General features: G+C 39.8%; 1 protein-coding gene across 1 annotated transcript in view; it reads right to left on the bottom strand.

The window, feature by feature from the left end:
• The window catches only part of FAT4 (FAT atypical cadherin 4), a gene marked incomplete at its 5' end in the record, with an annotated part of 147761 nt that overhangs the window by 52070 nt on the left and 69190 nt on the right, over window positions 1-26501 (bottom strand). Inside the window, 5 exons of the mRNA XM_082315292.1 lie at window positions 6514-6688; window positions 7438-8360; window positions 12631-12981; window positions 15496-15757; window positions 19700-19831. Coding sequence (XP_082171418.1) covers window positions 6514-6688; window positions 7438-8360; window positions 12631-12981; window positions 15496-15757; window positions 19700-19831 — 1843 coding nt within the window. The remainder of the gene's footprint in view (window positions 1-6513; window positions 6689-7437; window positions 8361-12630; window positions 12982-15495; window positions 15758-19699; window positions 19832-26501) is intronic.

Below are 26501 nucleotides of genomic sequence, written 5' to 3'. Positions count from 1 at the left end.
ACTCTGATTGCCTTGTCCAAATAAAATCCACCATCAGTTTGAGTTGGTTTCAAAGCTGAAGTTCTGTCCATGATTTTAACCTGAGTGAAAAACTAACTTTCATTGTTTTCACAGATATTTCAGCTTGTGCTGGCCAGCCTGAGCCCTTTGCCAACCTGAACATGTATCTCTCCCACACCCCACCCTGAGAACATACATGCTTGGATTTAGCCCAGAGGCTTTCACTGAACTATTTTGAAAATAGTGATCCAATAATGAAGGTTTAAGTCCAAATAGAAGACTAAATGGTATTCTGGGGCTGGATTGTGCATCTCGTGAGGCGGTCCTCTGAAGGGATGGGCTAAAGCCCTCATCTCCTTTGGGGAGTACATGTGTCACATCATACAGACATGGATACCCTCTCTTCCTTGACAATTACTCTCCAGGGCACATCACACTGACTTTGCCATAAACCCGCTTCCTAAATGGCTTTTTGAGCTTTTGCCTTCTAGAGAAAAATTAAAAAGTGCTAACAGTTTCTAGGCTCTGTGAAAGGCTAAGATCCTGGTATTAGCTTCCCACAACTACAAAAAGCCACTCTCAATTCTCTTCTGATTTTAGATGATGGTAAGACAAAATGAACACTATGAACTCACTGATGACTCTGTCGCCATTTCACTTCTCCCACTGTGTGACTTTTAGAAATAAATTAAAAAATCATGCAAAACTACTAAAACAATAGCTTTAGTACCAGTATTAAAAGAGCAAAAATAATAAAACTAGTAAAATAGTAAACCAGTAAAACTAGACTCAAGCAGACAGCATTGAGACGAGGAAGAGCTTCCATAAGGGCAAGGAAATAAATGGAGCTGGGCCAGAAAACAATATTCATTTTGAAACAACTGTGGCATAAAACAAGACCACAGAAGACAGCAATCATTATGTAAACTGCTAAGCACCAAGGTAAGCATACATCAGGTTTGTTTAGCTCACCGAAGCCTGAAGCAATGTGTATATTTAGACATAACACAGAAAGCATGGAAAACAGGACATTTCTAACTGCAATTTGTGAGTTGCTTGTTTGTTTTGACAGCACCAAGATTTAAAAACAGCTGAATTTGTTTTGAAAATACAACTCATTCTCTTAAGGCAATATCTTTCACACTGTAGACTGCCTGTTAAGTAGAAATACAATGTATGCTAAGAAAACAGAATGAGTATAAACGTCGTTAAGCCCAGTCACAGAAATCTCACACAATGTTAACCCTCGAGACTCACTCTTACCATTACTAGAAAACACAGTTGTCCTTTACTTCTCACCCCAAACTGGGAAACATCTTAAAATGTCTTAAAAACCAATACAACTACATTGTCAGATTTCATTTGATTTTAGGATTGGAGGGAACCAAAAGCCTATCTCAAAAGAGAATTCCTGAGGAGGATATAACCTCTCTGCTTGGTTGCCCTCCTGCATTCTTGAAGGAAAGAATGCATAAGTCGGGGACCAACATTTTCTAAAGAAAAAACATATGCTTGTTTTGCATACAGGCCAGGGATGTATACCAAAAACAGCTAACTAAATATAATAATCAGCCCACTGGTTAATTTCTTTCAGAACTATTTCTCTAAATCAGTAAATAGATTATTTTAAAAAAATTTTTAAAACCCCCAGGAACACAGCTTCTAATTAGAAACATCACATTTTGATTTTGGTTTTATTGTGGCAACGTGCCATTCTGACCAACCAAAGCAAGAGACGGTGGTTGCAGCTTAAATAAACAGTAGTCCTGGGCAGCTAGCAGGTTTCCAGATGTGCTACTCGACGTCCCTGCAACCAATAAATAACAGGAGGAGGACTGTTGGAATGCTAACATTTTCTCCAGAAAATTGCTCAAAGAGTTAAAGACGGGGATGATAAAAGCGGCTGCACCAGTTCTTGTCATGGTGCCAGAACTGAATGTTTACCCAACGCTGTGTCCCTACCAGATGGGGTGAAAAAAAAATTTAGAAAGCCTCTTTTCCCAACCATTTTGCCATGAAGAAGGGCATAGCGAAGCAAAACAAATGATTTATGTGGTAGAAACAGACCCATAAAGACGCATTCAAATACTTGCATGTAGGTTTCTTGGCGTTTATGTTAGCAGACATTTTGGGGGAGCATCTGCAATCTAAACACTATCATGTTATTCCACAGTCCATCATTTTCCCTGTCATTATATTTATAATTCATGCACTCTGGTCTTACAGCTTGTGCTGCAAGAGGGGCTCTAAATTGGGGTGGGTGAACTTTGGAGTTGAATTCTGTTTTATTTCTCGATCAAAGCTACAGGTGTACAACTCTGGAAGATGCCGACTGTTCCTAGAGATGGACGCTTTGTGTGTCTCCACTGCCTAGAGCAGAAGTCTGGTATCTGAGACCCAGCAGAAGTTAGAGCAGGGTGGAAGTGCAGAAGTGAGGGAAGAGTGATGATAAAACCAAGTTGAAATCAAGAACCTTTGTGCAGACTGTCTTGTGGAAACTGGGCATGAAGCAAGCTGCATAGCCACAAATCACGAGCCAAGTGCCAGAAAACATTTTATCAGTCTTTTCCCTCCCTCAGAGCAGAGGGAAGACTCTCTGCCGACCCAAGATCTACCCTGAAGACTGGGTGGAGCATTAGCAGGCAAGGCCAAGGAATAGCTGGGCCAGAGCCAGAACGATGCATATATCATGACTGACTTCTATGTGCCTGAGGGGAGCCCTTGCTTGGGAAAGCGTTTTTCTCAAATGCCTGAATTTCCCTCGCTGGTGCATGTGGTCCCACCAGCGGTCCCGTCTGACCTGCCCAGCATGCTTAGGAGCAGCTCAACTCTTAATAACTCAACAACTTGTCTCATGTGCCCAGGACTGAGATCCGGGCTCTGGAAGAGCATGCCTGCACGGTGTGACGAAGCACAGAGACTTCTGAGCCAGCACGGGCACCGCATCCCATGCAGCCCTGCCATCTCAACGCTATGCGGGCTCCTGCTTTGCAATGTCCTAATCCCTCACCTGCTACAGACAGACTCACTGTACGTGCTGTCAATACATGCTATAAAACCCATAAGGTACTGAGGATGAAATAACAGCCATTACTAAAGCGGCTGCCCCTTCTGAGGCCACGCATTGTTTTCAGTACATTGGACTGACACCTCTAGATAAAAATAATGAAAAACTAAAAATCCTTCTTCCATCAACTTCCCCATACACAGGCTAGGGTAACACTATAAGAACCACAGTCACAAGTTGATGAAGTGATAATAAACATAAGAAAAGTAAGAAATCCTTGATTATGTAAAGGGAGATTGGGAAGACAGCCAAAACCGAGTTGAGAATCCATCAGTTCTTATGTCTAAAGGCGCTTCTAAGTATGTATTGTGTCTGCTTCTTTGAAAGAAAGGGAAGAGTTGGCACAGACTTCTATAGGAGCAGGATATCATCCTTTAATGTTTTAAACCAGTCAGTGTAGCTTACAAAAATTGAGATGCAGATCCTAAGAAAAATGGGAAGTGGGTTGAACAGACAGAATTTTGCCCTTCATGTGCTACCAGACATTTCCAGAGTTAACTGCATCTGGATGTCTACCATCATTTTTGTCTATTAAAAAAAACAAACTAAATAAGATACACCATATATGGCAAGACTGTTGCTTGGGCTGCTAAAGACAATTCCAAAGACTGTTTATTATAGCTAATAAAAGCCAAACTCAAAGTGCAAAGTATGATACCTTTCCCTTGATTTATTTTCAAAGATAATACAGATGTGGATAATTTCAGACAAGTCTGCTTTCTTCAACATTTTGGCAGCCACTGCTTTGCTACAGAGGAGGACAACTTGTTTTGTGTGTGTCTCTGGTTGAATTGTCTCTACGCAAAATCCTTTCTAAGCATTATCAAACAAATACAAACTAAGACACTCCAAAGAAATAATTACCTTAGGCAAAGAGCTGGATGTGCCTGTGAGAGTTTCTTTTATAAACCTTTAGCAGCTGCTGAAGAACATAATACTCAAAATACTTTTCTTACCCATTTCAAGATTGTGTCATTGCCATCTTTCTGCTAGTACAGCCAGAACAACCTGATTTAATGAAGCAGGCACCGACTACCAAAGGTCTGTGTGTTATCACCTGGATATCCATCACTTGCCCATACTGGTAGCTTTTGTACTGTTTTGTATATTTTAAAGTAATAACATTTTTCTTTTGATAAGCTGCAACTCTTTTAGAAAGGCTTCCTCCCACATAATATTTTTCTAACTCAGCTGCCAAATGTCTACAAAAGTACATGTGCATTCTAATGTATGATAATGTAATTTATAGTGATATAAAATTTGAGAAGCAGCTCAACAGAAATCCCAGAGTATGTAACTTGGTCCATTTATTGCACATTATTGTGACAAGCATGGCTTTTTAAGAGATCTCCAACAAATTATATGCCAGAGTGTTCTTTACCATCTAGACTGCTTGAACTCAGTATGACTAATTCAAACAACACAGGGATCCCCTAGAATTTCTTCAAGTACTTTAAATATGTTACATACTTAAGTATCTATTATGACTACGGTCCACATCCTGCTTCCACGAAATCAAGTAAAGTTTTGGCATTGACTTCTACAGAAGCTGGACATTTTCCTGTGATGTTTTAGTTTAGATAAATCACGACTAACATAGTTTTAAATGCACACATTGATGGCATGAATTTAGAGCAAGTCTCCAGTCTAATCAGCAGATATTATCTAACATTATTCACAAGGCTGGTTGAAAACTATACCAAATCACACTAATTGCGGATTAGTCAGACTGTAAACTTAAACACAGTAGAACAGTTAAATTTAGCTTAAAGTTACTACTGAACATCTGCTTCTGAACACTTTTGCTAGTACCTTTTAACACTGATAAGAGGGAATAATAACTTGTGAGTTAGCTTTATAAGAACATAGCAAATTAAAAAAAAAAAACACCTGCTTCAAACAGTGTTTAATCAGCATAATATCTACATGTTTAAACACAGGAATTAATAAAACGGGCTGCTGTTCTTGTCAGCCACTTATGGCAAAGGCCCCATGCACACTTCACGTATTAAAGTGTCTCCTGGATTATCTGAAACTCAGACATCTCCCAACACAAATAGATATTTTCATTTGGAATGGTTGGGTAAATCTCCTGGATTTCATATTTTTTAGGAACCAGAGTTTAGGAAAAGACTGTGCTCTTGTCAAGCTTTTGGCTTACACACGGTGCTAAGCATGGGGTACAAGTGACTTCTTGCTCCCCTCCTTCTTCCAGGAAGGACAACAATTGTTGGCTGTATGACACCCCTTATCAGTTCAGACTTCTGGCATCTTGTATGTAGAGCTAATAAATTCTGTGCAGTCCTAACTGACTCCTGCCAACTTGGGCTGGGAGAGTAAACAGACGTCAAGGATCTGCTTTCCCTTACATATCCAGCCTCAGCTTCTGAAGGAACATAAGGACATTCAAGCCCAAGCAAGTCCAAGTCACAAGTGAGCAGTTTGCAGCTATAGAGTAATGGAAAGCCAGTGTAAAAAATACAAAGCATACAGTATCTCTAGCCAAAGTACAAGACAAATCATACGTCAAGTCCTAAAATTGTGTTTCACGGCTTCAGCTGTGCTCAGACTGTGAAATACCTGAGCACTGCTGCAATAGGAAAATATAAGCCATAGATATTGTCACTGACACAAGATACTGCACACAATATGGCAGAAAACAAAATTGTATCCATTTGTCAACAAGTTGGGTTTCCTTCTATTTTTATCATTAGAAAGTAAGAACAATTCTGCAGTAAATTAAATCCATCAGACAGTGAGGGACTGGAGATCAGTTCAGAATATGATGCAGGATGTCTTCGTTACTAATGTTCATACCAAAATCTGAAACCAAAATTTTGTGCTCGGACACTTGTAATTAATCTTCATAACAAAATCTCACGTCCTATTTTAAACTGAGAGAACTTGGAATACATTTGGGATTTTGGAGCAAACATATGACTGGATGCTGAGCAAAGCAGAAAATTAAAATGTTGAAATGTAAATTGCCATTACTTTTCAGGGGTAAGATTTTGGTAAGATTAACTGAGTAGTCCATAGCTGTTTTCCGGCCATTGATTTGACCTGTCTGCACATTTCTGATGACAACATTATATTGGGTTTTATTGCCATTTATATTGTTTTTTGTTGCCGTGCATGAGGCTCTTATGACCTAGGTAGGACCACTTAGTACTGCAGGGCAAAAATCAACCTACGTAAATCTGTAGTGAGTCCTACTAATATCAGATGACTAGACATAAGGATAAAAACCTGATTTCCAGAAACCTAACTCCCTTTGCCATCAGGTAAGCCCAGCTCTCCCCACAGATATCTAAACTGAAGCTTGGGTACCAATCTCCATCCGCTAAAGTTTCAGACCATCATGAAAATATTTCTTTTCTATCCAGAATGCAATGTTTTCAAGTGACGAGAGGTTTTCACCAGAAGAGACTGCCCATTTGCTTTACCTGCATCAGCAGCTGTGATCAGTAGTACGTACTGCTCCTTTGCCTCCCGGTCGAGGCTCTGCACCAAGCACAGCTCTCCGCTGGCCGAGAGAGTAAAGGCTCCTTCTTCATTTCCAGCCACCAGAACATAAGTAAGCTTGCTGTTTAGGCCTTGATCATCATCCCTTGCTACAACCTACAAAAGCAATGCAAACACATTGAAATATCACCAACTGATGAGTGCAGGGTCTGTAAAATTTTATTGGGATAGAGGAAATATTCTCTATGACAATAATCCAAATTAACGGATGGAATAATTCAAATGCTTTAAGGGCTAGTATAAATTAGCTGTAATTGCAAAAATGACTTAACACAGTGGTGATGGACTTAAAAGAATAGTTTGAAAATATTAAATAGTTGATTACTTATTTTTCTCAAGCATAAATACAGTAAAGACTGTGTTGGGGCTCAGTGAAAACCACAGATGATCTGGTACAGGCTGAGCTCTGTAGCAAAGCAAGCATTGCATGTCCTGCCGGCTGAATCCATTTAGTGCTCTTTCAATGTTTGGCACAGAGCCTCATCCCATGTAGGCAATGATGAGATTGAGAGATTTGTGGCATGAAAGTTGAAATTGAGATGAGAGATAAAGCAAACTCTTAAAGTCCCAGTGTAGGCAGGAAGATAGGTAGGGAAAACACAAACAAAACTCCAAAGCATAATATAAACTTTTGGTAAAAAAACAAACAAACAAAAACCCCACCCAAACAAACCAAAAGAAAAATAAGCCAACAACCACTGCATGTTAGACTACAGCCAAGAGGCAACTTTTCATTTGTCTTGCACCTTTTTAATTTTGGAGGAAGGACACTGTATATTAATACCATATACTGAGGCATGCTAATAATTGTAGGAGATACATATTTATTTGCTGAATGTGCTCACCTGAAGAATAACTTTCGGGAGCGTCTCTAAATTCTCAGGGACGTTCACAGAGTAGGGAGAAAGTTCAAATGTGGGAATATAATCATTGACATCCTTCAGAATAATACTGACTGTCGTGGTATCAGTCCTCGGGCTGCTCCCGCGGTCAGCCGACTGAACAGTCAACGTATAGGAGGGCTTTTTCTCTCTGTCCAAAGGCTTGGCAACTGTTATCACCCCCGTCACAGAATCAATCCGAAACTCATTATTGGCATCTCCGCTCACGATGGCATAGCGGACCTGGCCATTTGTACCTTCATCTCCATCTGTAGCAAGCACCTGGATTAAATCCGTCCCTGTCAAAGTATTTTCCCCCACCTCTACTTTATAAAGCTTTTGGGCAAAAAGCGGGTTATTGTCATTAATGTCCAGGACTATAACCACCACATCCGTAGATGAAGAAAGGGATGGCTGGCCCTTGTCTGTGGCTACCACAGTCAAGGTGTAGTTGGACACAGTTTCTCTGTCGAGCTCCCCAGTAAGCCTCACTTCACCGTCAATAGTGCCAATGCTGAATTTGTTTCCCAGAGGCCGGAGAAGACTGTATTCGATGTAGCTGTTCGGACCGCTGTCGGGATCAGTCGCCTGTGCTTTGAACACAATCGTATCTATCGGCGTGTTTTCTGGGACGTAGGTCAGCTTCGGGGAGATAAAGCTTGGAGGGCTGTCGTTCACGTCCAGCAAAATAATTGAAACTTGGGCTGTGCTTGTGTACCTGGAGGCCGGGAGAGGGGCCATGTCGTGGACTTGCACGACGAGGCTGTAGAAAGACTGGCTTTCCCGGTCCAAAGGCTGCCTGATGCTCAGCACCCCGCTGTTGTCGATGCCGAACTGTCCCGCGCTGTCCCCGGACGCGATGCTGAAGGACAGCTGCGAATTGGAGCCTGGTGGGGCGGAGAAAAAAAAGGTAGAGAACGTGACTTCATCCCACCAACCTAGATACAGATGTTTCTGGCCTCATTTCCTATGGAAACGAGGACTGTACAATCATGCTGACTGTTCAGCCTCCTCATCACCATGTTTGAATCCATCAGCTAATTTCAGCCAAGTTTCACAGTGGGACAGAAGCCTTTGAAATAATTATTTTCTGACAAGAGTTGAAGAGAGAGAGAGGGAAGGATGTTAACTGGAGCTGCCACAGAGGGAATGGCTAGGAGAGCTCATCTGAGTTTCATTCAGCAGGAGCTGCACAGTAATTTTTCCCTATCTACAATGGTTAAGGATAAAGGTTTTGAAAGGTCTTCCTTCAGAAACCAAGACTCAACAATTCTGCTGCTCACTGCACAGCTGTTTTCCTCCATTATCCCCAGTTCAACTAAGCAACATTATTATTAATGTAATTATTTCATGAATTCTTCCACCCAATTAAAAAAAGCCACAACCAGAAACTCCCAAGCCTAGCTGGAGCAAGCCAAGAGTGAATACTGGGGAGAGGTATGATTCCCATATACGGCATGATATTCCAAAATATCGGATGAACAGCCCTCATCTTATGATCAAAACATAACTAGCAATTATGGTCAAGGGAGAGATTTATAATTCTGGTAAGGGAAATGCATTCTGAATCTTGACAAGGCTGTGAAATGACCTTAAATATGCCATACAGGAAATAAATGTATGTCACCTCTTCAACTCTGGAGTTCACTCTAAACAACTCATTTTTGGGAACACCTAATTGAAATGGGTCTTCTCTCATATATATATATGTACACACACACAGAGACACACACACAGAGACACACACACACACACATCTGTCTTACTCCTACTTTAATTTTGAAAATTTTGTTTTCTTGTTTTGGGTCATAGAGACTGTGATTTAGGATTAGTAGATTAACAGACTGTTCACTACTAATTTACCCCTCAAACTCACTTTTTCATGCAAAGAAACCAACCTGTCTGCTGAAGTAGCTGATTACTTTGCTGTGCGTTTTGTCATTTTTACTCAGAAGCTCTTCTCCCTCCGACTGAATTGCTTTGATAATAAAATTATCCCTGCATTAGATTTATTAATCTCTGCTACTGATTATGCTCAGACTTGGGAACTCTAGTCTCACTTGTCTTTCCCCCAGTGGCTACTCTAATTGGCATCTCTCCCTCTCTCTTCTTTTCTTGTAGGAACTTAATTATAAAATAAATAGAACCAAACATGAAAGACAAAATATTTTAATGCAGTTAAAGAAATTAATACATTTATATGCCAGATATTAGTGTTTCTATATTACTTTGACCAAGTGAAGCACTGTGAAAGTTTAATGCTGTATTTTCAAATGATTAATTATATGGATGAAAGTCGTCTGATTTCAGCAGAGTACTTTCTGGAAATTCAAGATTTTTGTCAATTGACTTTGGAGATGGGTAGGAATTAGACCTTACAGAAGAAAATTACTTTAAAAATACTCTTTTTTCCCCCCAGCGTTTTCTATGGTGGTGTTTGTGCGTATAAAATTAACTGCTTGTTCTTCTTTATCTCACCTCCATGTACCTTTTCATTCCTTGTCCTGTATTCTCATAGGTTTCAATGCTGCTAATGCTTACATGGATTAAACTGTGAAGCAGAAGGACAGTTGCTTAAATATCAGTGGAGCCAGGACTATCACCGAATGAACTATTCTTTTTTAAACACAGCATGCCAAGCCGGCATTGTGCGCCTCATCCATCTCCTCTCCCCAGGTTTGGAGCTGGGCTTTTCTTAGGGAGAATGTAAGGGCATCCTCTTTGCTGAGCTTTGGGTTTATTTAACCTGTGGGTTAATCTGAGAAAACTCTGAGTGAGAGCTCAGACATGGAGCCACCAATTTCATGATGATGCTCTTTTAAGGGCCTTGTTTCTACTTTTATTTATTTACTAATGAGACAGAAAAAATATCCTACTTCCCCCCCCCCATTCTGTAAATACCTGTAGAGTCTAACTGGGAAATCCCACTGGTTTTTGTCTGGAGGAATATCTTGCTATACTTTTTAACAAATAGACAAGCGTGTGCTTTGCCCTGAGATCTTTCCTGTTAATTTGATGTGGAAAAAAATGAAATCTGAATCTCAAAATGAATGTGTTTAAGGAAACTGAGTTCTTTATTGCTCTGCAAATAACCCAGAGCTGTAGCTGATATTTACTATGCATCTGTATATGAAACTGTCCAAGCTGAGATAAACAGCTACTGTTTCCCAAGGGGTGTTTCACTGTTTATCCTAAAACAACAGGCATACCTCATTATAAAACAATGTCTTTTCAGAGCTCCTTCAAACTATGGGATCATATAACATAAATAATTAGTGAAATTATATTTGTGTGCATTGAGTGCATTATCTGTGAGCCACATGCAGAGGAGTATAGTACCAGCTATTTCTGTACTCTAGATAAATATAAGATGACACAGGATAATAAGTTTGGGCTTGAAACAGAAACACCAATAGATCATAACATTTGCTGAAGTTACAGTCCTATGGGGGAACTCAACCTGGCATGCTCTTGGAATGAAATTTCTGCCCTAATAATTTTAAATCCAGCCTGTTAGAAAAGTAAGTGTGCCATAAAATATGAAAGGCAAGATATCTGACTTTTCATTGCATTGCTCCTCAAATACTCGTTTGCTTCCTTGATAATTGAGTGCATGATGAATGTAAAATGATACGTCAATGCTATGATATAGTTCACATCCACTGAGTGCAGATGGAAATTAATGTATGAGGTGCAAGAGAAAAGGAAAACAGACCCATAATGGTTAAGTGAAATTAACTTCCAGAAAGATTTGAAACCAAGCATTGTACTCCTAACAGGAAAATAAGAAATAAAAGAGGAGATAGATTAGACACAAACCCATTTATCCACAGGTCTGAAGGAACAATCCCTTCCCTGGATATGCATAATGCAAGCACAAGTTCGTCCTCCAACTTATAGTTAGTTTACATAAAATAAAAACTTTAACAACAGTGCTGAGAGAGAGATCCATGCAAGAAAAGCCAATATGACCAAGTTATAATTTCTGACTTGTTGGCTTATATTATGGAATCTCTTCTCGCTCACTTTCTCAGTTTGATCTCAAAACCAGTTGCACAATTTTTACCATGGAAAGTTCTATCCATCAGCACAAAATTTATGTTCCCACAAAAATGTTTGAGTTCAACAACTCAGCATTTCCTGAGGAAAAACTGTTTTACTGAATAATCTTGATCAGCTCAGTCGTTTTACGTGCATAAACTGGCATTTCTCAAAGCATGTAGGTGCTTTGCGCTTGAAGCACACATTTCAGTGTAAGACAGTTCTATGGGCTTTACTGAGCCGGTGTCAAGTTGAGAGGAGACAAGGTTGCTTAACATGTCACAAAAATAACCTTCACCTGTAAAGTCACTATGAGTGTTAGGAATAATTTTCTATTAAGTCACACTGACTAATGTCCATGAACACTTTAGAAAATGCAGTACACTATGGAATGATTTTTTTTTTTTTTATTTTATGGCCATGTTCCATAATTATTCTTGCTTGGACATAAACTGAATGGCAAAATGGTTAAGCAAGCTATAAAGATTGTATCATTTACACTCCAACACATTAACACCTTCTAGGTGCCATAAATAATCCCAAGAATAAAGCTTATTTTAATGAGAAATTTTCCCATGATCTCTTTTAATCAGTCTTTTAACCTCCACTATCAATACCCTGTAGATCACAATTCTCTTCATGGTACACTTAAAAGTTACAGTACGTTTAAGATGATTCCAGATGACATCTCATATTGCCAGAACCTTATTTAGAATATATTGTAAACTTTAAGAAAAAAACAATCTGAAAGAACACTTAGGTCTAATTTAAATGTGCAACCTAAGCACCAGGGGAGAAATCATGGTGTTCCAACTGCTGTAACACGCTCTAGGTAAAATACAGCTCTGCAACTCATTTCAGCAACAGCAGTTAAAAGCAGTATTTGATTGTATTTTTAATTTATCACAGATAAAAATAAGGAAGAAACCACCCACTTAAACCTACTGTGAAATATGAGAAAAATAACTTCTATTTACACTGCATGCAGTGAATTTAAGCATATGATGGCATCCTAAGGATAGCCCTAATTTGCCCTTTCTACTAGGTCTTCTAATATGTTGCTAAGGTGAAATACGTATTTATCATCAGAGACACAGAATATAAGGAAACACCTACCATCATCTGCATCAGTGACGCTGAAGTTGAGAATAGCGGATCCTGGAGACAGGTTCTCCATCAAAGACGTGCTGTATGAGGTCGTGCTGAACACTGGCGGGTTATCATTGACGTCCAGTATATTGAAATACACTCTGATGGTAGTAAATTGGCCTCCCCCATCTTCTGCGCGGACGGTAAGAATGTAATACTGCTGTGCTTCGTAGTCCAGCGCACGCGTCAGGTTGAAGACTCCGGTAACGGGGTTTAGGAAGAAGATACCCTCTTCATCATCTTCACTTACGGTGTACGTGATTTCCCCATTGATACCGGAGTCATCGTCAGTGGCTAGAATGGCTGCCACTAAGGAACCTGCACAGCACGACAGGACAGCAAGATCAGTCACTCACAAAAGGCAGCTCACTGGCGTGGTCAGAGCCAGGTCATCATCAAGCAGCTCTGCAGAAGAAGAGGTATCCTCCAGTAGAAATTCAAGCCTCAATATTGTATTACTAACTACTATGAAAGGTTTCTCAAAGCTGAAAAGAAGAGTATTCAGTATGATGCTTATTTTAAAGGGCTACTAATAAAACGCCAAGAAACAGCTGGGAATATTTGTTTTTATCTTTAAACGGGAACATTTCCAGATTAGATAGCAGCTGGGGCAAAAATACCTTTTCTCCTGTGAGGTATTTTCTTTCTACAACTCCAAGGACCCTCTCCTCCCCACAGACAAATACAAGTTCTGAAACCTTCTAGATATTTCTTTCTAAATGCAGAAACCAAAATGTCAGTACATACCAAATATCCCGGCTCTACTTTTTGAAAAAGTGCCTTCGCAGGGTAACTGCGGTTAGAAAACTAGAAACCTTATAGGGATCTGTTCTTCACTGTTTTCTGAAATTCAACTCCTTGTGAATTTGTGCCATTGTTTTCATTTCTGCATAGCTGCGTTCATACGACCGACCTATCTTACTAAAGTTTGGAAATTAATGTCATTTTTTAGTATTTTGAACACTAATTATAATTAAGATCAGCTCATTTCCAAGAAAGTAAATAATTTAATTTCTTTTCCATGAAACCAGATGAATTACACGCGTTCCAGCACAGTTAACTATTTTCCAGCAACATGACAATGAAAACCACTTATCATCAGAATGAAGAATAGTGCTACAACTTCCTTTAATCCAGCTGAATACGCTGGTATCTCTTACATCCATTTGATTACCTCGCACTTTAACCTTTCTGATTGCGCGTTAATTGGTGAAGATTCGGCTGTCCCGAAGCTGGATGGGATTATCAGCCCTCCAGCGAGCTTGCAGCACAGCAGGGTCAGGGAAGCTCAGCAGAGAGCTTTGCTGAGGCCCAGGGAAGGTACAATTCCCAATTACAGCAGCCAGGGGAACGGGGATTACTCTCTGGGATAGAGAGTGGAGCCCCAAAGGGGAAAGCTCGCAGCGCTTCCCCTCCGGACCAGCCTGCCAGCTGCTTCGGGACTGCTGGAGAATGGAACAGGAGAAGCTGCAGCTCTTCAGGTATCAAATCAGCCTGTTTCTTCCTTCGGCGTCCATCACTGCTGAGCCGGGTATCAGGCACAAATGTACACCCCATAAATGATTAAAGAGAGAAGCCTTGTCTTATGCTCACCAGGGTTATTCCTGCTAAAACAGACCGAGCCTCAGCACTCAGAGACAAGAGAGAAGAGCATAGCTGGGGAGCAGCAACCAAACTGCCCCGTGCTACGCAGACGTCTCGATTACTTCCAGATCAGATTCCTGATTGCACTGTAATCCTTTAATGCAAAACACCGCTGAATTTTGGGACTGTGACTGTGGGACAGAGCGCGAAAGTTGGAGGCATGGGGGTAATCTTGGTTGGCCCAAGCTGAGCCTCCCACGCTTAAAAGTCAAAGCCCTAATAAAAGCTTGAAAGCTATCACCATTTCATTTACATCTCCTTTGTTTATTCATGTTTTAGAACAAGTTTCTAAGATGCTTCAGTTACTAAGACCAGCAGATACTGCTTTTATACTAGCACTCTGTATAAAACCCTGGAAACTATTTACTGCGAGAAATATTAATTTCTCATCTGGAGACATATAATATATCACAGCTTTGGAAAAATTTTTTTTGGTCTAAATAGTTTCTAGCTTACAACCTAACTTTGGAACACCAAAACACTCTTGCATATGAAACAAGCTTTAAAAGAAGAAAACAACTTAAGAGGTCAGTGATCATGTTTAGGAACCAGAATTAATTATCTAAAGGTTAGATTTTCTACAAAAACCTTGTTAAAAACAGAAGTCAAAGATAAGATCAAGGAAATATGATGTTAGGGTTAGTAACTAAACGTGTGTAGGGAATATTATTAAGGAATCAGTGTATTAATGGATGCTCAATGGTCACCCATTTTGTGATCCTACGCTTGATGAATTAAGCACTGTAAGTCATATTCACTGAAGATGGCTCACTAAATCAACACTAGCATCACCATTACATCTTTTTTGTGATAGGTTATACTGTTTGTGTCCTGTAAGTTGTTCCTCCTCCTCCTTTTCTGTTTGCTACTTTTTAAGTAGTCACACTCAGAGGCTTCCATTGGGATACAAGCGCAATTCCTATTCTGCATCTAGGATTTATTTGAGTGGCAACTATTTCTCTATTTCCTATTGAAAAGAAATTTGACCTCACTAGTAATACAGATTTCCTAGCAAGAAGACTTTCAGCATGATGTGATTCCCTCTGTTTCAGCACCATCTAATAGATGCCTTCAGCATCATCTGCCTCCTGGCCAAGTCATACAGGTCTGCTACCCGCTCCCCCTCGACTCCCTTTGGATTGACAAAATGAAAAAAATTAGTCAATCTTAGTGCCATTTCCTATTTACCTGGAGTGGCATCTTCTGGGATGTCGAAGGAATACACTGGTTTGGAGAATTTGGGGATATGGTCATTAACATCGCTAACAGTGATGTTTATTCTCATGTCTGAGGACTGCAGGCCGTCATCAGCACGAACCAGCAAGGAGTACTTGGAGCGGCGCTCCCGGTCCAGGCGCTTCGTGGCTATCAGGTCTCCTGACTCAGGGTCAATGTGGAAGCTATCATCCGCACCGCTGATAATAGTGTATGTGACGAGGGCATTGGCTCCCTAAGTAAAAACAGAAGTGGTCAAATCAAGTTATTTGCCAGGAAAACCACATCATAATTTTCAGTAAGACAAGAATCGTTCCAGTAACTGCACTTGGCGAATATTTTTCAGAACAGTTTCCTTTAATAAACAGCCTTCCTGCCCAGTCCCTGCTTCAGTCCCCCAGTAAAGATGCATACGCACACAGTTTTTATTTATGAGACGTGAAATGACGAGATTACCCAGATACTTTTTGCTCCACTGTTCATAAAAGGATTGCATCCAGTCAATACCATGAAGCTCTGATACCTGTTTTAATTTCAAGCCAGCACCACTGAGCAGTGTAACATCTTCCCTCTTAACAGGGATCAGTGCTTATTCTTCTTATTTTATGTTCAAAGGTTAAATTAAATCCCTGCCAGTGGGATCAGCTCTGCCTTTCCCACTCTCTGGAGGTGGGATGGAGGGAAGAGGAGAGGGAGGGATGCAAGGAGGGAGGACCAGGGGCGGCCACGCGGCAGCTCCACCACCCAGCACGCACGGCAAGAGCTGCAGCTCCCGGGCAGGAGAAAATCGGGGAGCTGTGCTTGCAGCAGCCCCTCAAAGGCCAGTTTCTGCATGGAAATACATTTATCCCTGTAAATAAACAGCCCCAAAGCGACAAATCATGTGTCATTAAAATCACAGTTCTGATCTCTTGGGTTGTGCTAGAAGTCAAAAGCATTTGCTTTTGGGTCAAAGTATCTCATTCGTCCTTGAAAAAAAAGGATTCATATGGACTTTGAGCATTTTGGTTAAAAGGAAAATTAAGGAGAAGTAATTTTACATAGAAAAATGGTCACTTCTTTTTTTTCCCTTAAAGGTTGAAATTAAAACTTAGGAAAAAAATATGGAAACTTCCATTCAAGAAACATTAACACAGTGTATTTTGCCTCAGCCCCACCCCATCACAAACACTGAGAGAAGTCACATGCATCCAGTCTGTATCATTGATTATTAGCAAGAAAATCAATCCACCTTACAGGTGTTAGCTCTGAGGAGTACTGAGGTTTCCTAGAAAAAGGGATGCTACCTGAGCTTTGTTTTCATCCACCTCCTGGGGATGGGTTGTGCAGTGTGATGCTGCAGCCAGAGGGTGGTCCAGGGGACATAAGTGACTGGCTAGAGCACCCAGCTTGGGTGACATTTCCCCCAAAAGCCAGTACTCAGCTATAAATTTTGCTTCTTAGCAGACTGACATTGGTCTTTAAGGGGAAAACAGAGACCTAAGATCCTGGGGTGACGTCCTCCTTTCTCCAAGACAAGCTTAAGGGCACTGAAGGTTTGGTAACCTCTGACATCAGATGCATGTACCTATACCCTGCATGCTGTGAATAACAGATCAAAGAGGTCAGGGAGAAAGAAATTCTATAGCTGTTTCAAACACTCTTGCCTAAAAAAGCAAATCAACAGAGATAAACACCCGCCCGTATTTGTGAGATGAGAGACAAGCGTTAGCTACCTGACCTTATTAGAGTGCTTCGTGCCAAACATTTCTCTGGGGTGTTGTTTCAAAGAGTTGGACTGAGCTAACTGATAAAATGAAATTTAGAAAGAAAACAAGGTTCTACAGGTGCCCAGCCCTGCAGCATGCAGTGCTTCAGCGTACACAGCATCTGTGTGCTCAGGTGTACCTGGGGGATGTCACACGCTTTCCTGCAATTGTGCAGCTTAGCAAAAATATCTGATGAGAATTTCAGATTTCAGAGGTGACCACATTCTTCACCGCTTGTTTGACTACCTGAGCGTCCTCCTAATAGAGTGCAGCTAAAACCACAGCCATGTGTGATACTGGTCTAATCAAATTAGTAACTTTACATGAGTTAGGTGAGAAGCAAAACGAAATACAGATATGTAAAATCTATTAAAAAGCTGTATAGAAATTTCCCATCAACAACTGACTTCAAAAAGTTGAAAAGTGCTAGAAGCTGTTGTAATTGTTAAAGCCTTTGGTACCACTTAGCACCTAGAGAATGTCTTTACATCTTTTCTCAGATCTCTACAATGTGCTTATTATAACAGACAACGGTTTGAAAGTTGCTGCCTTCATACTACCATTTTAAAATATTTGTAAGAGGGGTCCTTTCACATCACTCAGCCATGAGTTTTAAGGGTTCTGTCACTTACCCTTTTGAAACTAAAACTTTGATTCTGAAAGCATCTGTGCGTGTAGCAAAGGCAGCATGCCATTTTACTGACCTGCATATATGGGTTGCATGTGCAAACAAAGAAACCAGAGAAGTGTAATGTCGCAGGAATATTATATGAAAAACAAGGAGCATTCACCATGCCTTCAACTTCAAAGAGGGATGAGGAGCAGGAGGGAAAGGCAAGTATGTCGACCCCAGACTGCACAGTGCTAAAAAATCTTGGACTCTTTGTAAAAGGTTTGAGTTACAAATGTTTTGGTAGGGAAATTGAAATCATCCCTTTTTATAAAAAGATTGACTGATTTCTATCTAAGGTAACAAATCAGTTCCCACTGGATGGAGTGCTTCAGAATGGATAACATATTAGGTGCAGTTTAGGAATGGTCAAAAAGAGGCTGAAGCGTAGTATATTGCTACTTAGATATCCATTTGCCATATCACAGCAGAGAGCGATAGTTCAAGATTTACTTCTTCCTGAACTGAAGACAAACAGCTACAATTTCTGTTACAGATATGCACCTTTCCAAAATCCTATTTTTTGTCTGTATGTCAGACAGCTACCAGAAAATAAAGGAAAGAATAAAAAGTTCATAATCACATTCGTACCATTCCTGAGGGTGTTCCAGTGGTTCTCGATGTAGTAGTAAGATTAAGTATACCAATTAACAATCACAGGACAACTAACCAAGCTAACACAAAAAAGGCCAGAAATAAAATTCTCTTGAGGGGGTTGAATTACCTTACTATTTGAATGCAAGAATTGCGCATTGTTGTCAAGCGTAACCCTATATTTTAATAACAACACAAACTTTGCATGCTCATATTGACTCTTTAGGCCTTTCGCCAGTGGAAAGAATCATTCAAGTGAATGAAACAATATGATTAACATTCTCATAACTTACTTTCCAAACAAAATGAATACATCAAATTATACATGGATATATTTGCCTGATGGGTACAACAAGACTGCAATATCCCTTACTAATCTGACTGGCCAGCTGTTTAACATCAGTTGCTCAAAGACTTTTGCTAGTTTCTCAATAACCTGTTACTTGCAGCATCCTCACAGTAACGAATCTAAGTGGGCAAAATGATTTTGCAAACTGGTTCATGTACAGAGCACATATTCTAGCATCATTTCTTTTCCCCTCTTCTTGGTGAAATAAAACCTTCTTTAGGAAAGCATAATATTAATATTAAGTAGCTCTAGTCAAAGGGTGAGCAGGCATTATCAAAAGTTTTCTTGTTCTCCAAGGCTCGTCTCATGAATTTTATTGCACATCTTGAAATTGGGCTCAACTACAACATCTCTGCTTCCAAGCTAGTTTAGATCTCAAGCTGTGGTCTTAAACTGAATGTCACTAAGTCTTTATCAAAAGCTGGGCAGTCCAGCACCTTCGCCAAGTCATCGGGTATGGTGTATGATGAGACTGATAACGAGACCACCAGCTAAAACCAAAATGTGGGGCTTTTTTTGCCATTAGTGGAACCGCTCATTAAGAGATGTTAGGAAAACGTTAACTCGTTGTATACAAACCAGTAAGCAGCCTTCAAGAAACAGAGTATTTGTCTCACTTGCTCGTGTGTGTTTGCCTGTGTGCGACTCCATGATACCAAATACAGTTTTGTGAATGGGCCAAACGCAGTTTAAAGCATGACCACAATGACTCCCAAGGCCAAGCTCTGACAAAGGGAATAAGAGAACAGGTAAAAACATGTATTTCCAGAATAGCACTTTTAGTACAGATATTCAAATATGAAACCATGCTCCTACCTCATCAGCATCCATGGCTGTCAGCTGCAATATTTTAGACCCATCTCCTATATTCTCTTCTACAGTTAGATCAAGCATATCTGTGGGGAATACTGGTGGGTTGTCATTGATATCCTGAAGCGTTATTTCCACCTGTAAAAAGCAGGAATCGGAAAAAGTTGTGTGAGCACTGTGACTTAGACGCTGATTGGATCTGAATGTTACAAATCACATAATTTTGAAAACAATCAGGTAAATTGTTCTTAATCACGTGAATTAGAACATTCCCAAATCACACCAACAACAGGAAAAACCCCTCCAGATATTAAAATTTCACATTGTTATAAAATACTCATAGGAAAGCCTCTAACATAAATAAAGTTAATTTGACTTGTTGATAGCAACTGATTTTAAATGGTTCTAGTCTAGTTTATATTGGAAAAGATCCACTGATAGACTGTCATTGTAATCCTCAAAGTCGGCCCCTGGAGGACAGCTGCCAAGTCCCAGGGCAGGAGATCATTCAACCATTAAATGCTGCCTGACATAAAGATGAGGTGGTGTAAAATTCTCTCTGAAATGTTTATATATTGGCAACTCTCCGTTTTGAGGGAGGAAAAAACACTCTTGCACTTTATATTTTTTTAAAAAATAATCCATTTTTCTCTCTCAAAGTTCTCCTCTAATTGCAAACATAAACGTTACTTTAGAAGCACCAACTAGCATCTACTCTCCTTGCCTATGCACACCTAAACAAATGTTCTTTTCACATGCGATATTTGTATGCTTTTCTAAGTAGTAATGTCAGTTTCTGAAAGGTTGTTGTGTGTTGCTTATTCCTAGATTTTCATAAGCAAGATTGCTGCCCTGCTGATGCTAATTCAAAAAGCTGCAGAGCTCCATTTTCCCTTGTTGCTGAGTATGGCATGTAACATTCCAAAAAAGAAAGAGAACACAGCTGGTTTACATTTATCATGAAAAAAAAAAAAAAAAAAAAGGCTCTTGTCTTGGACCCAAAATATTAAATGGCCACCAAACTCTGAAGACTCACTAATGAGGCAAGTGAGTAGCTGAAGGAAGTCTGCCTTTATTGCTCAATCAAGGAATAGAGAAAGGTAGGTAGGGCTGGTGCACAGGAAGGGAAGCAAAGGTATGGATGGCTTAAAGAAGATACCTAGGTTGGCAGACCAAATATTATTTATACTATGCTACCTGCCATGCCATTATCCACAAGGAATCTTCCTGCACTTAGTTGAAAATATATGGGTTAGGCTGCTCTGGATGTAATCAGATCACCAGAGATGTCTGTGTTGAAGTCTATGATTTCTACTATTTTTAGCCACCTGCCATAATATTTTCTTTTTGTCATTCTCTTCTCACACGACCACCAGTTGCCAAGCCATTCTGTCTTGATCACCAGGATGATCCCAAAGACAAGCACTTTAGTGACGGAGTCTTGGCTGTCCCCGCAGGACAACTGAGTAACCTGAGCTCACTCTACTGCATCTTTCCTCAAGCTCTCAGTAGCTGCACCCTAGGGTTATCAGTCCTCTGTGGGCTTCCTGAGACCACACCCTGAAGGATGCTCCATCTTTCTGTCCTCCCAAAGGCCACTGTTTCAGAAAGCCTAACGTTTCCACCAGTGCCAGACTTTGTGATGGAACAGATTTGGTGCATTGTGCTATTGTTCTTCATCAAAATCCCTGAAAATATAAATTGCTGTAGACATGTAAATACTCTGAGAGTATACTAATCCTCACACAGTTGTCTCTTCTGCCTCAGAGGATGTTTCTAATGCAGAGAAGGCTGCAAGGAGCTCAGCTGTTTCCCTGATAAGCATTTTTCCTCCAACAGGATTTCTTCAGAGGGTGGAGAGATCTAGACCATTGTGAACATTATGGCTACATTGGTCTCTGCTTGGTATATATACCATACAGGGAGACACCTTCCACCTGGGGATCTAAGCCATCCTCAGTCACCTCAAGTAAGTGAGCTTTTTTCTTTTAGTTATTTTATTTTTTTTCAGTTTGTGTTCGGTACTTACGCCCATAGTAGGTTACTGTTACTGCCAGAACTTTTCTACAACATTAAAGAGAACTGAAGTGTCTTTAAAAACAGAGGAAATATTACACTAATATTATAGATATATCTGCTGGAAATGCAGACAAAACACTGGTCCTATAGGCCTTACATAGCTTTTTATAGAAGGCTATTATTTATTTATACCATATTTAATTCCTTTGACCATTCACAAATGGTACATAAAACACTTCATAGCCTGAGACAGATTAAGCCAGGAAGTTTATCATCAAATTTAAATCTCTGACAACAGAAACACAAGAAGCACTGACCAGAGCATCACAAGCAATGATCTGACAACTAACTAACCAGACACAAACTTTCAGAGAATAAAACAGCCTATGTTGGTTTTCATGGCGACTTCTGCATCTCGGCAACAATTAATCACAGAAATGGGAGAGACGCAGTAGAAATGACAGATGAAGGATCTTGCCAGCTATCCTTGCCAAGCGGGTCCTGCTCCATGAACTGGCACAGCAAACTATGTATGCTCTTCTGCTCAAAGTATAGCATTTCCCCAGATATGGTTTCAAGGTAAAGCAGCTGTGCAGCTCTGCAATTTATTTATTCATACCATATATGTCATGCACAGCTAATGTTTCAGCTGCAGGTGACATTTCACCACTGGAACCCATTTTCATGATGAGAGATTGCCCTTTGTAAAAATGATATGAAAAATATAAGACAGCTTCTGGGGTTTTAGGTTAGGAGCTGTGCATTGCCTACAGCTTGCATAATGTAAAATAGTCAGAATCCAAGAATACAGATGGCTAAGGGTTGTGGGACAAAATAAATTAATTGTAAAGTCAGATTGCAGGGAACTGAAAAGAAAGAGAAGAATAATAGAGGAAGTATCCTGAAAATCAGCTCACAAGTAAACAAAGACTGTATTTTATACTGAAGACGTGCTTTAGATGGTGGAAAAATAAGAAATTCTCCAATAAGGAAGAGAAATTTTTAGAAAGAGACCACGATATTTTTAAAGAGCATTTACACCATGATTTACTATTTATCCACAGGGCTTAGATAATGCATATTGCTTCATAATTCACTGTTGGCTAAGTCTAATTAGCAACCTGTGTAAAGCTATCTTTTTACTTCTGCTATAACTTATTACTTCAGCTTACGCATAGTACTGCAAACCTAAGGAATAAGATCCTGCGATGTGCCCATTTGCTGAAATTTCACTCAAGTAACACATCTCTGAGAAAGACTTGAGAAAAACCTTCACATTTTCCCCAGACCAAAAAAAGTCCATTAAGTTTTATGCCAAAGGCGTCATTTAAGAAAGTATACATCCTCAACGAGTTTGGTTGCAAATTGAATGTCCAGTCTTTTATTCAGGAGTTCAGAAAGTAATTTCACTTTGAAATTATTTCAGAAGTTCCGCCCCCAAGCAGAAGCTCACAGAACAACCACAACCACCAAGTCTTTCATTGCCACAGGGCACTAGAAGATTTCCGTATGTCTTATCACATCTTTGCTGGGGAGGAAAAAGAAAAAAAATCTACAAAGCTTTAATCAAAAATCTAAACTAAATCTCTCCCCAACCAACTGCCTCTATCTTTCTAATCTCACATTATATTTGCATAAAGATATCAGTGTGTGTCACTCAGATTCTTGAAATACACAATTTGATTAATATCATATGCTACCAATTAATAATTACATGCAATTGTGCTTCAGACTTAATGAAGGCAAGACAAGGTGGTCATGGCAGTACTATCTGCCATCTGTACCATGGGCATCATGTTCAGAAGGGTCTACAGAAGGTGTGCTGTGCTCTCAGCTCGCACCGACAGCAAAACACCCACCAGCGACAACAGCAAGTACAAGAATAGATATCTAGGAAACCAAAGGCCTCAAAACCTGAAATATGCCACAGGAAGAAAAAAGGGGAGCTTAAGGGATTTGTCCAAATCTTGAACCCTGGAACAGGAAGAAACCATTAGGTGACAACATCTGTACGACTGTAGAAAGCAACATGCCCAAGCTACATGGAAAGTGATAACCACCACCCTCTTTTCCACATCTATCCAACATGGGGAATATTCTTGCCTGACCTCAAACCCGTCAGTCAATGTGACTCTCGGATGCAAGCCAGAGACAGAAACCAGTCACCTGAGAGTGTTCCTTGGACCGCTCGAAGTACTGCAGTATGACCAGTCTCCGATCAAAACCAGCCTTGTATTTCTGCAGAAGCCATGGGACCATAAATAGTCACAGACACTTCTAAGTCTGTTAAAACTTTGATGGAAAACTGATTAATAGATTCAAAATATTGCCTTGCTTTATTTCTTCAAGGTGAAATGAAAACATCAGAAAGCTTTGTTCTATCCGTGTGTGTGTAAATCTCCACAAAATTACTCTACTTTTGCACAAATTCTAGCATAATGCTTTTCCCTCACATATTTAATGCATCTAGAAAAAAGACTGAAAATTAAAGCTTTCCCTCACAGTTTATTCTGCAGAAAAATGTGTTGCTTATTTACTATGCCTTGTAAAATAAACACAATAATTTTACATATCAGTTTCTATGCAAACTATCTTTGGGTGGGGTTTTTTGTTTGGTTTTGTTTGTTTGTGTGTTTATGTTCAATTCAACCTATATTAAACTTAGATGCAAAAATACAGACATACAACAAACCACAGAGATTAGCAAAAGTAGCGAGTCAAACAACACCACAAATTTCCCCGTGTCTGAACCGAATTTCTCATTCTGCAGGCTTAGTAACATTCTCACAATAATGCCATGCCCCTGCCGCTATTACAGATGGTCAACCCATCCTCATCTGTGACAATTTGATTGCTGCAGCCTGCTGTTGTGGACATGTTCAAAGCAGAGGAAGTATTAATTACCTTGATCTTGTTATGATTCTTATTTGCTGCTCAAATTAGTCTCTTGTGTTTCTCCTCCATAAACAAACTCAGAACAGATTGAGGCAGGGCAGCACTCGCCTCAAACAGTTTTGCCTCAACTTACTTTAGATGTAGGTGTAAGAAAAATGAGAGTTCTTTTCTCCATTCAGACAAACCTCAGGTCTTAAAAGATAAAAGGAATCATACCAGGACCTCATTTATAAAGCATACAGTATCTGTTTAAGCATTTAGGGCATGAACCTGAGCACAAGAAGTCACTGGGAAACTCACTGTTGTTTCAAAATGTTGTCTTTACTTTGAAGAAAGTAGAAGATACCCTCTTTGGGTATGGCATTTATGAGGAGCTTATAAAGAGACTCTTTACAAAGAGTGATGCTGCAGTGTAAATTCTTCAATAGCTTCATATTTTGTACACGATTCTGAAAACAATTTATTCGGGGGGGGGGGGGGGGGGGGGGAAGGAGAAACTCAATTATGATCGAAACCAAGGAAAAAAAGATATTTTTTTTTGTTAACCAAAACGAGTATGAGTTTGCATTTGAATAAGCTATTCTTATACTTATTCAAAATAATTTGTTGAATTAAGAAACAGATGCTAAAAGATGAAGAACCAATGCACTTGAAAAATACTAGTACCCCAGACAATTATTACTGAACAGGCTAGACAAATTCCATACTCAACATAAAAAGCTTAACATGAGAGTTTTATTCTGGAACAAGAAATTGTTTTAGTGACCAAACTTACTGGGTTTATGAGCTACAAAGGTATGTAAAATAAATCATTGCACCGGAGGGCAACGTGCCAAATTCTATCCAATCGTAACACCTTCTATAAACCAATGGGCTCATTTGGCCAGAACCTATCCCTCTGTTTTATTACACTTATTAACATTTATTTTTCTTTTATTTCAAGGTGAGGAGGGTTTATGGACAGAATACTTTTCTAAAGTTCTTCCATCTATTGAACAAAAACGAGGGGAAAAAAAGATGCCACAGGAAACTTGAATGAGCTCATGTGGCAGCAACAAGTTTCACCAGGAGTCCCAAAACGTGTGCCGTAATTCTTTCTTGCAGCCACCCTATCCATGTTACACGCTTGATCAGAGATCTATAGATATAACACGATCTAAGAAGAAAGGAACTCCCAGATGTCTCACGCGTTCCATGCTTCTTCAAAAGCTACAGCTATTTGATTAAAGATCAAACAGAGTGGAAAGGCAACAGCTCTTCTTTCCACTTATACGTTGTTGAGTCATTCTTATTCCCTTTGCTTGCTGCCGTGATGTTCACTGCCTCTCTCAAGAGATGCCATCTAATAATCTACAGCCAGCATTGGCACACATCGCCCTGAAGACTTTTGTTTATGCTTAAGCCATTATATGATCCTTCATATTAAAAAAATTAAGGATTTTATTCTTCTTTGCTGGAGACTGTGGCAGCGCATTATCAATTTTAAGAGAATAAAAGTGAAAGGATTCTATTCGCCATCTCTTGCTAAATATTCTAAATAATATCATTCATGATGATAAAAGAGGAAAAATTCAACTATTAATTTATCACATCCATGTAACTAACTGAGAACCTGGCCAACATTAGTCATTTTTCTCCTGCCTCCATCACTTCAGCCTTTTTGTTCATCCAGCAAACAATGCTTTGCTAATCCTGAAAAACACACGTGTGTGTGTAGATTCCTTTTTTATTGACGTGAGTAATCATATTGGCTACTCACATCAGTGAAGTTATGGTTATATTAAGTGTTTGCAGGACCAGTGTGTGCGTGCTTCCTCCGAACTGTGAAGGCAAAGGAACAGAAAGATTAAGTATCAGAGTACAAGCAAGCAAAAATGCACTTCCAGAAAGAAAA

Source organism: Platalea leucorodia (genome assembly GCF_965183815.1).
Source record: "Platalea leucorodia genome assembly, chromosome: 6".
Lineage (NCBI taxonomy): Eukaryota > Metazoa > Chordata > Aves > Pelecaniformes > Threskiornithidae > Platalea > Platalea leucorodia.
Note: the sequence above shows the minus strand (reverse complement) of the source record. Positions and strands in the feature narration are given on the sequence as shown.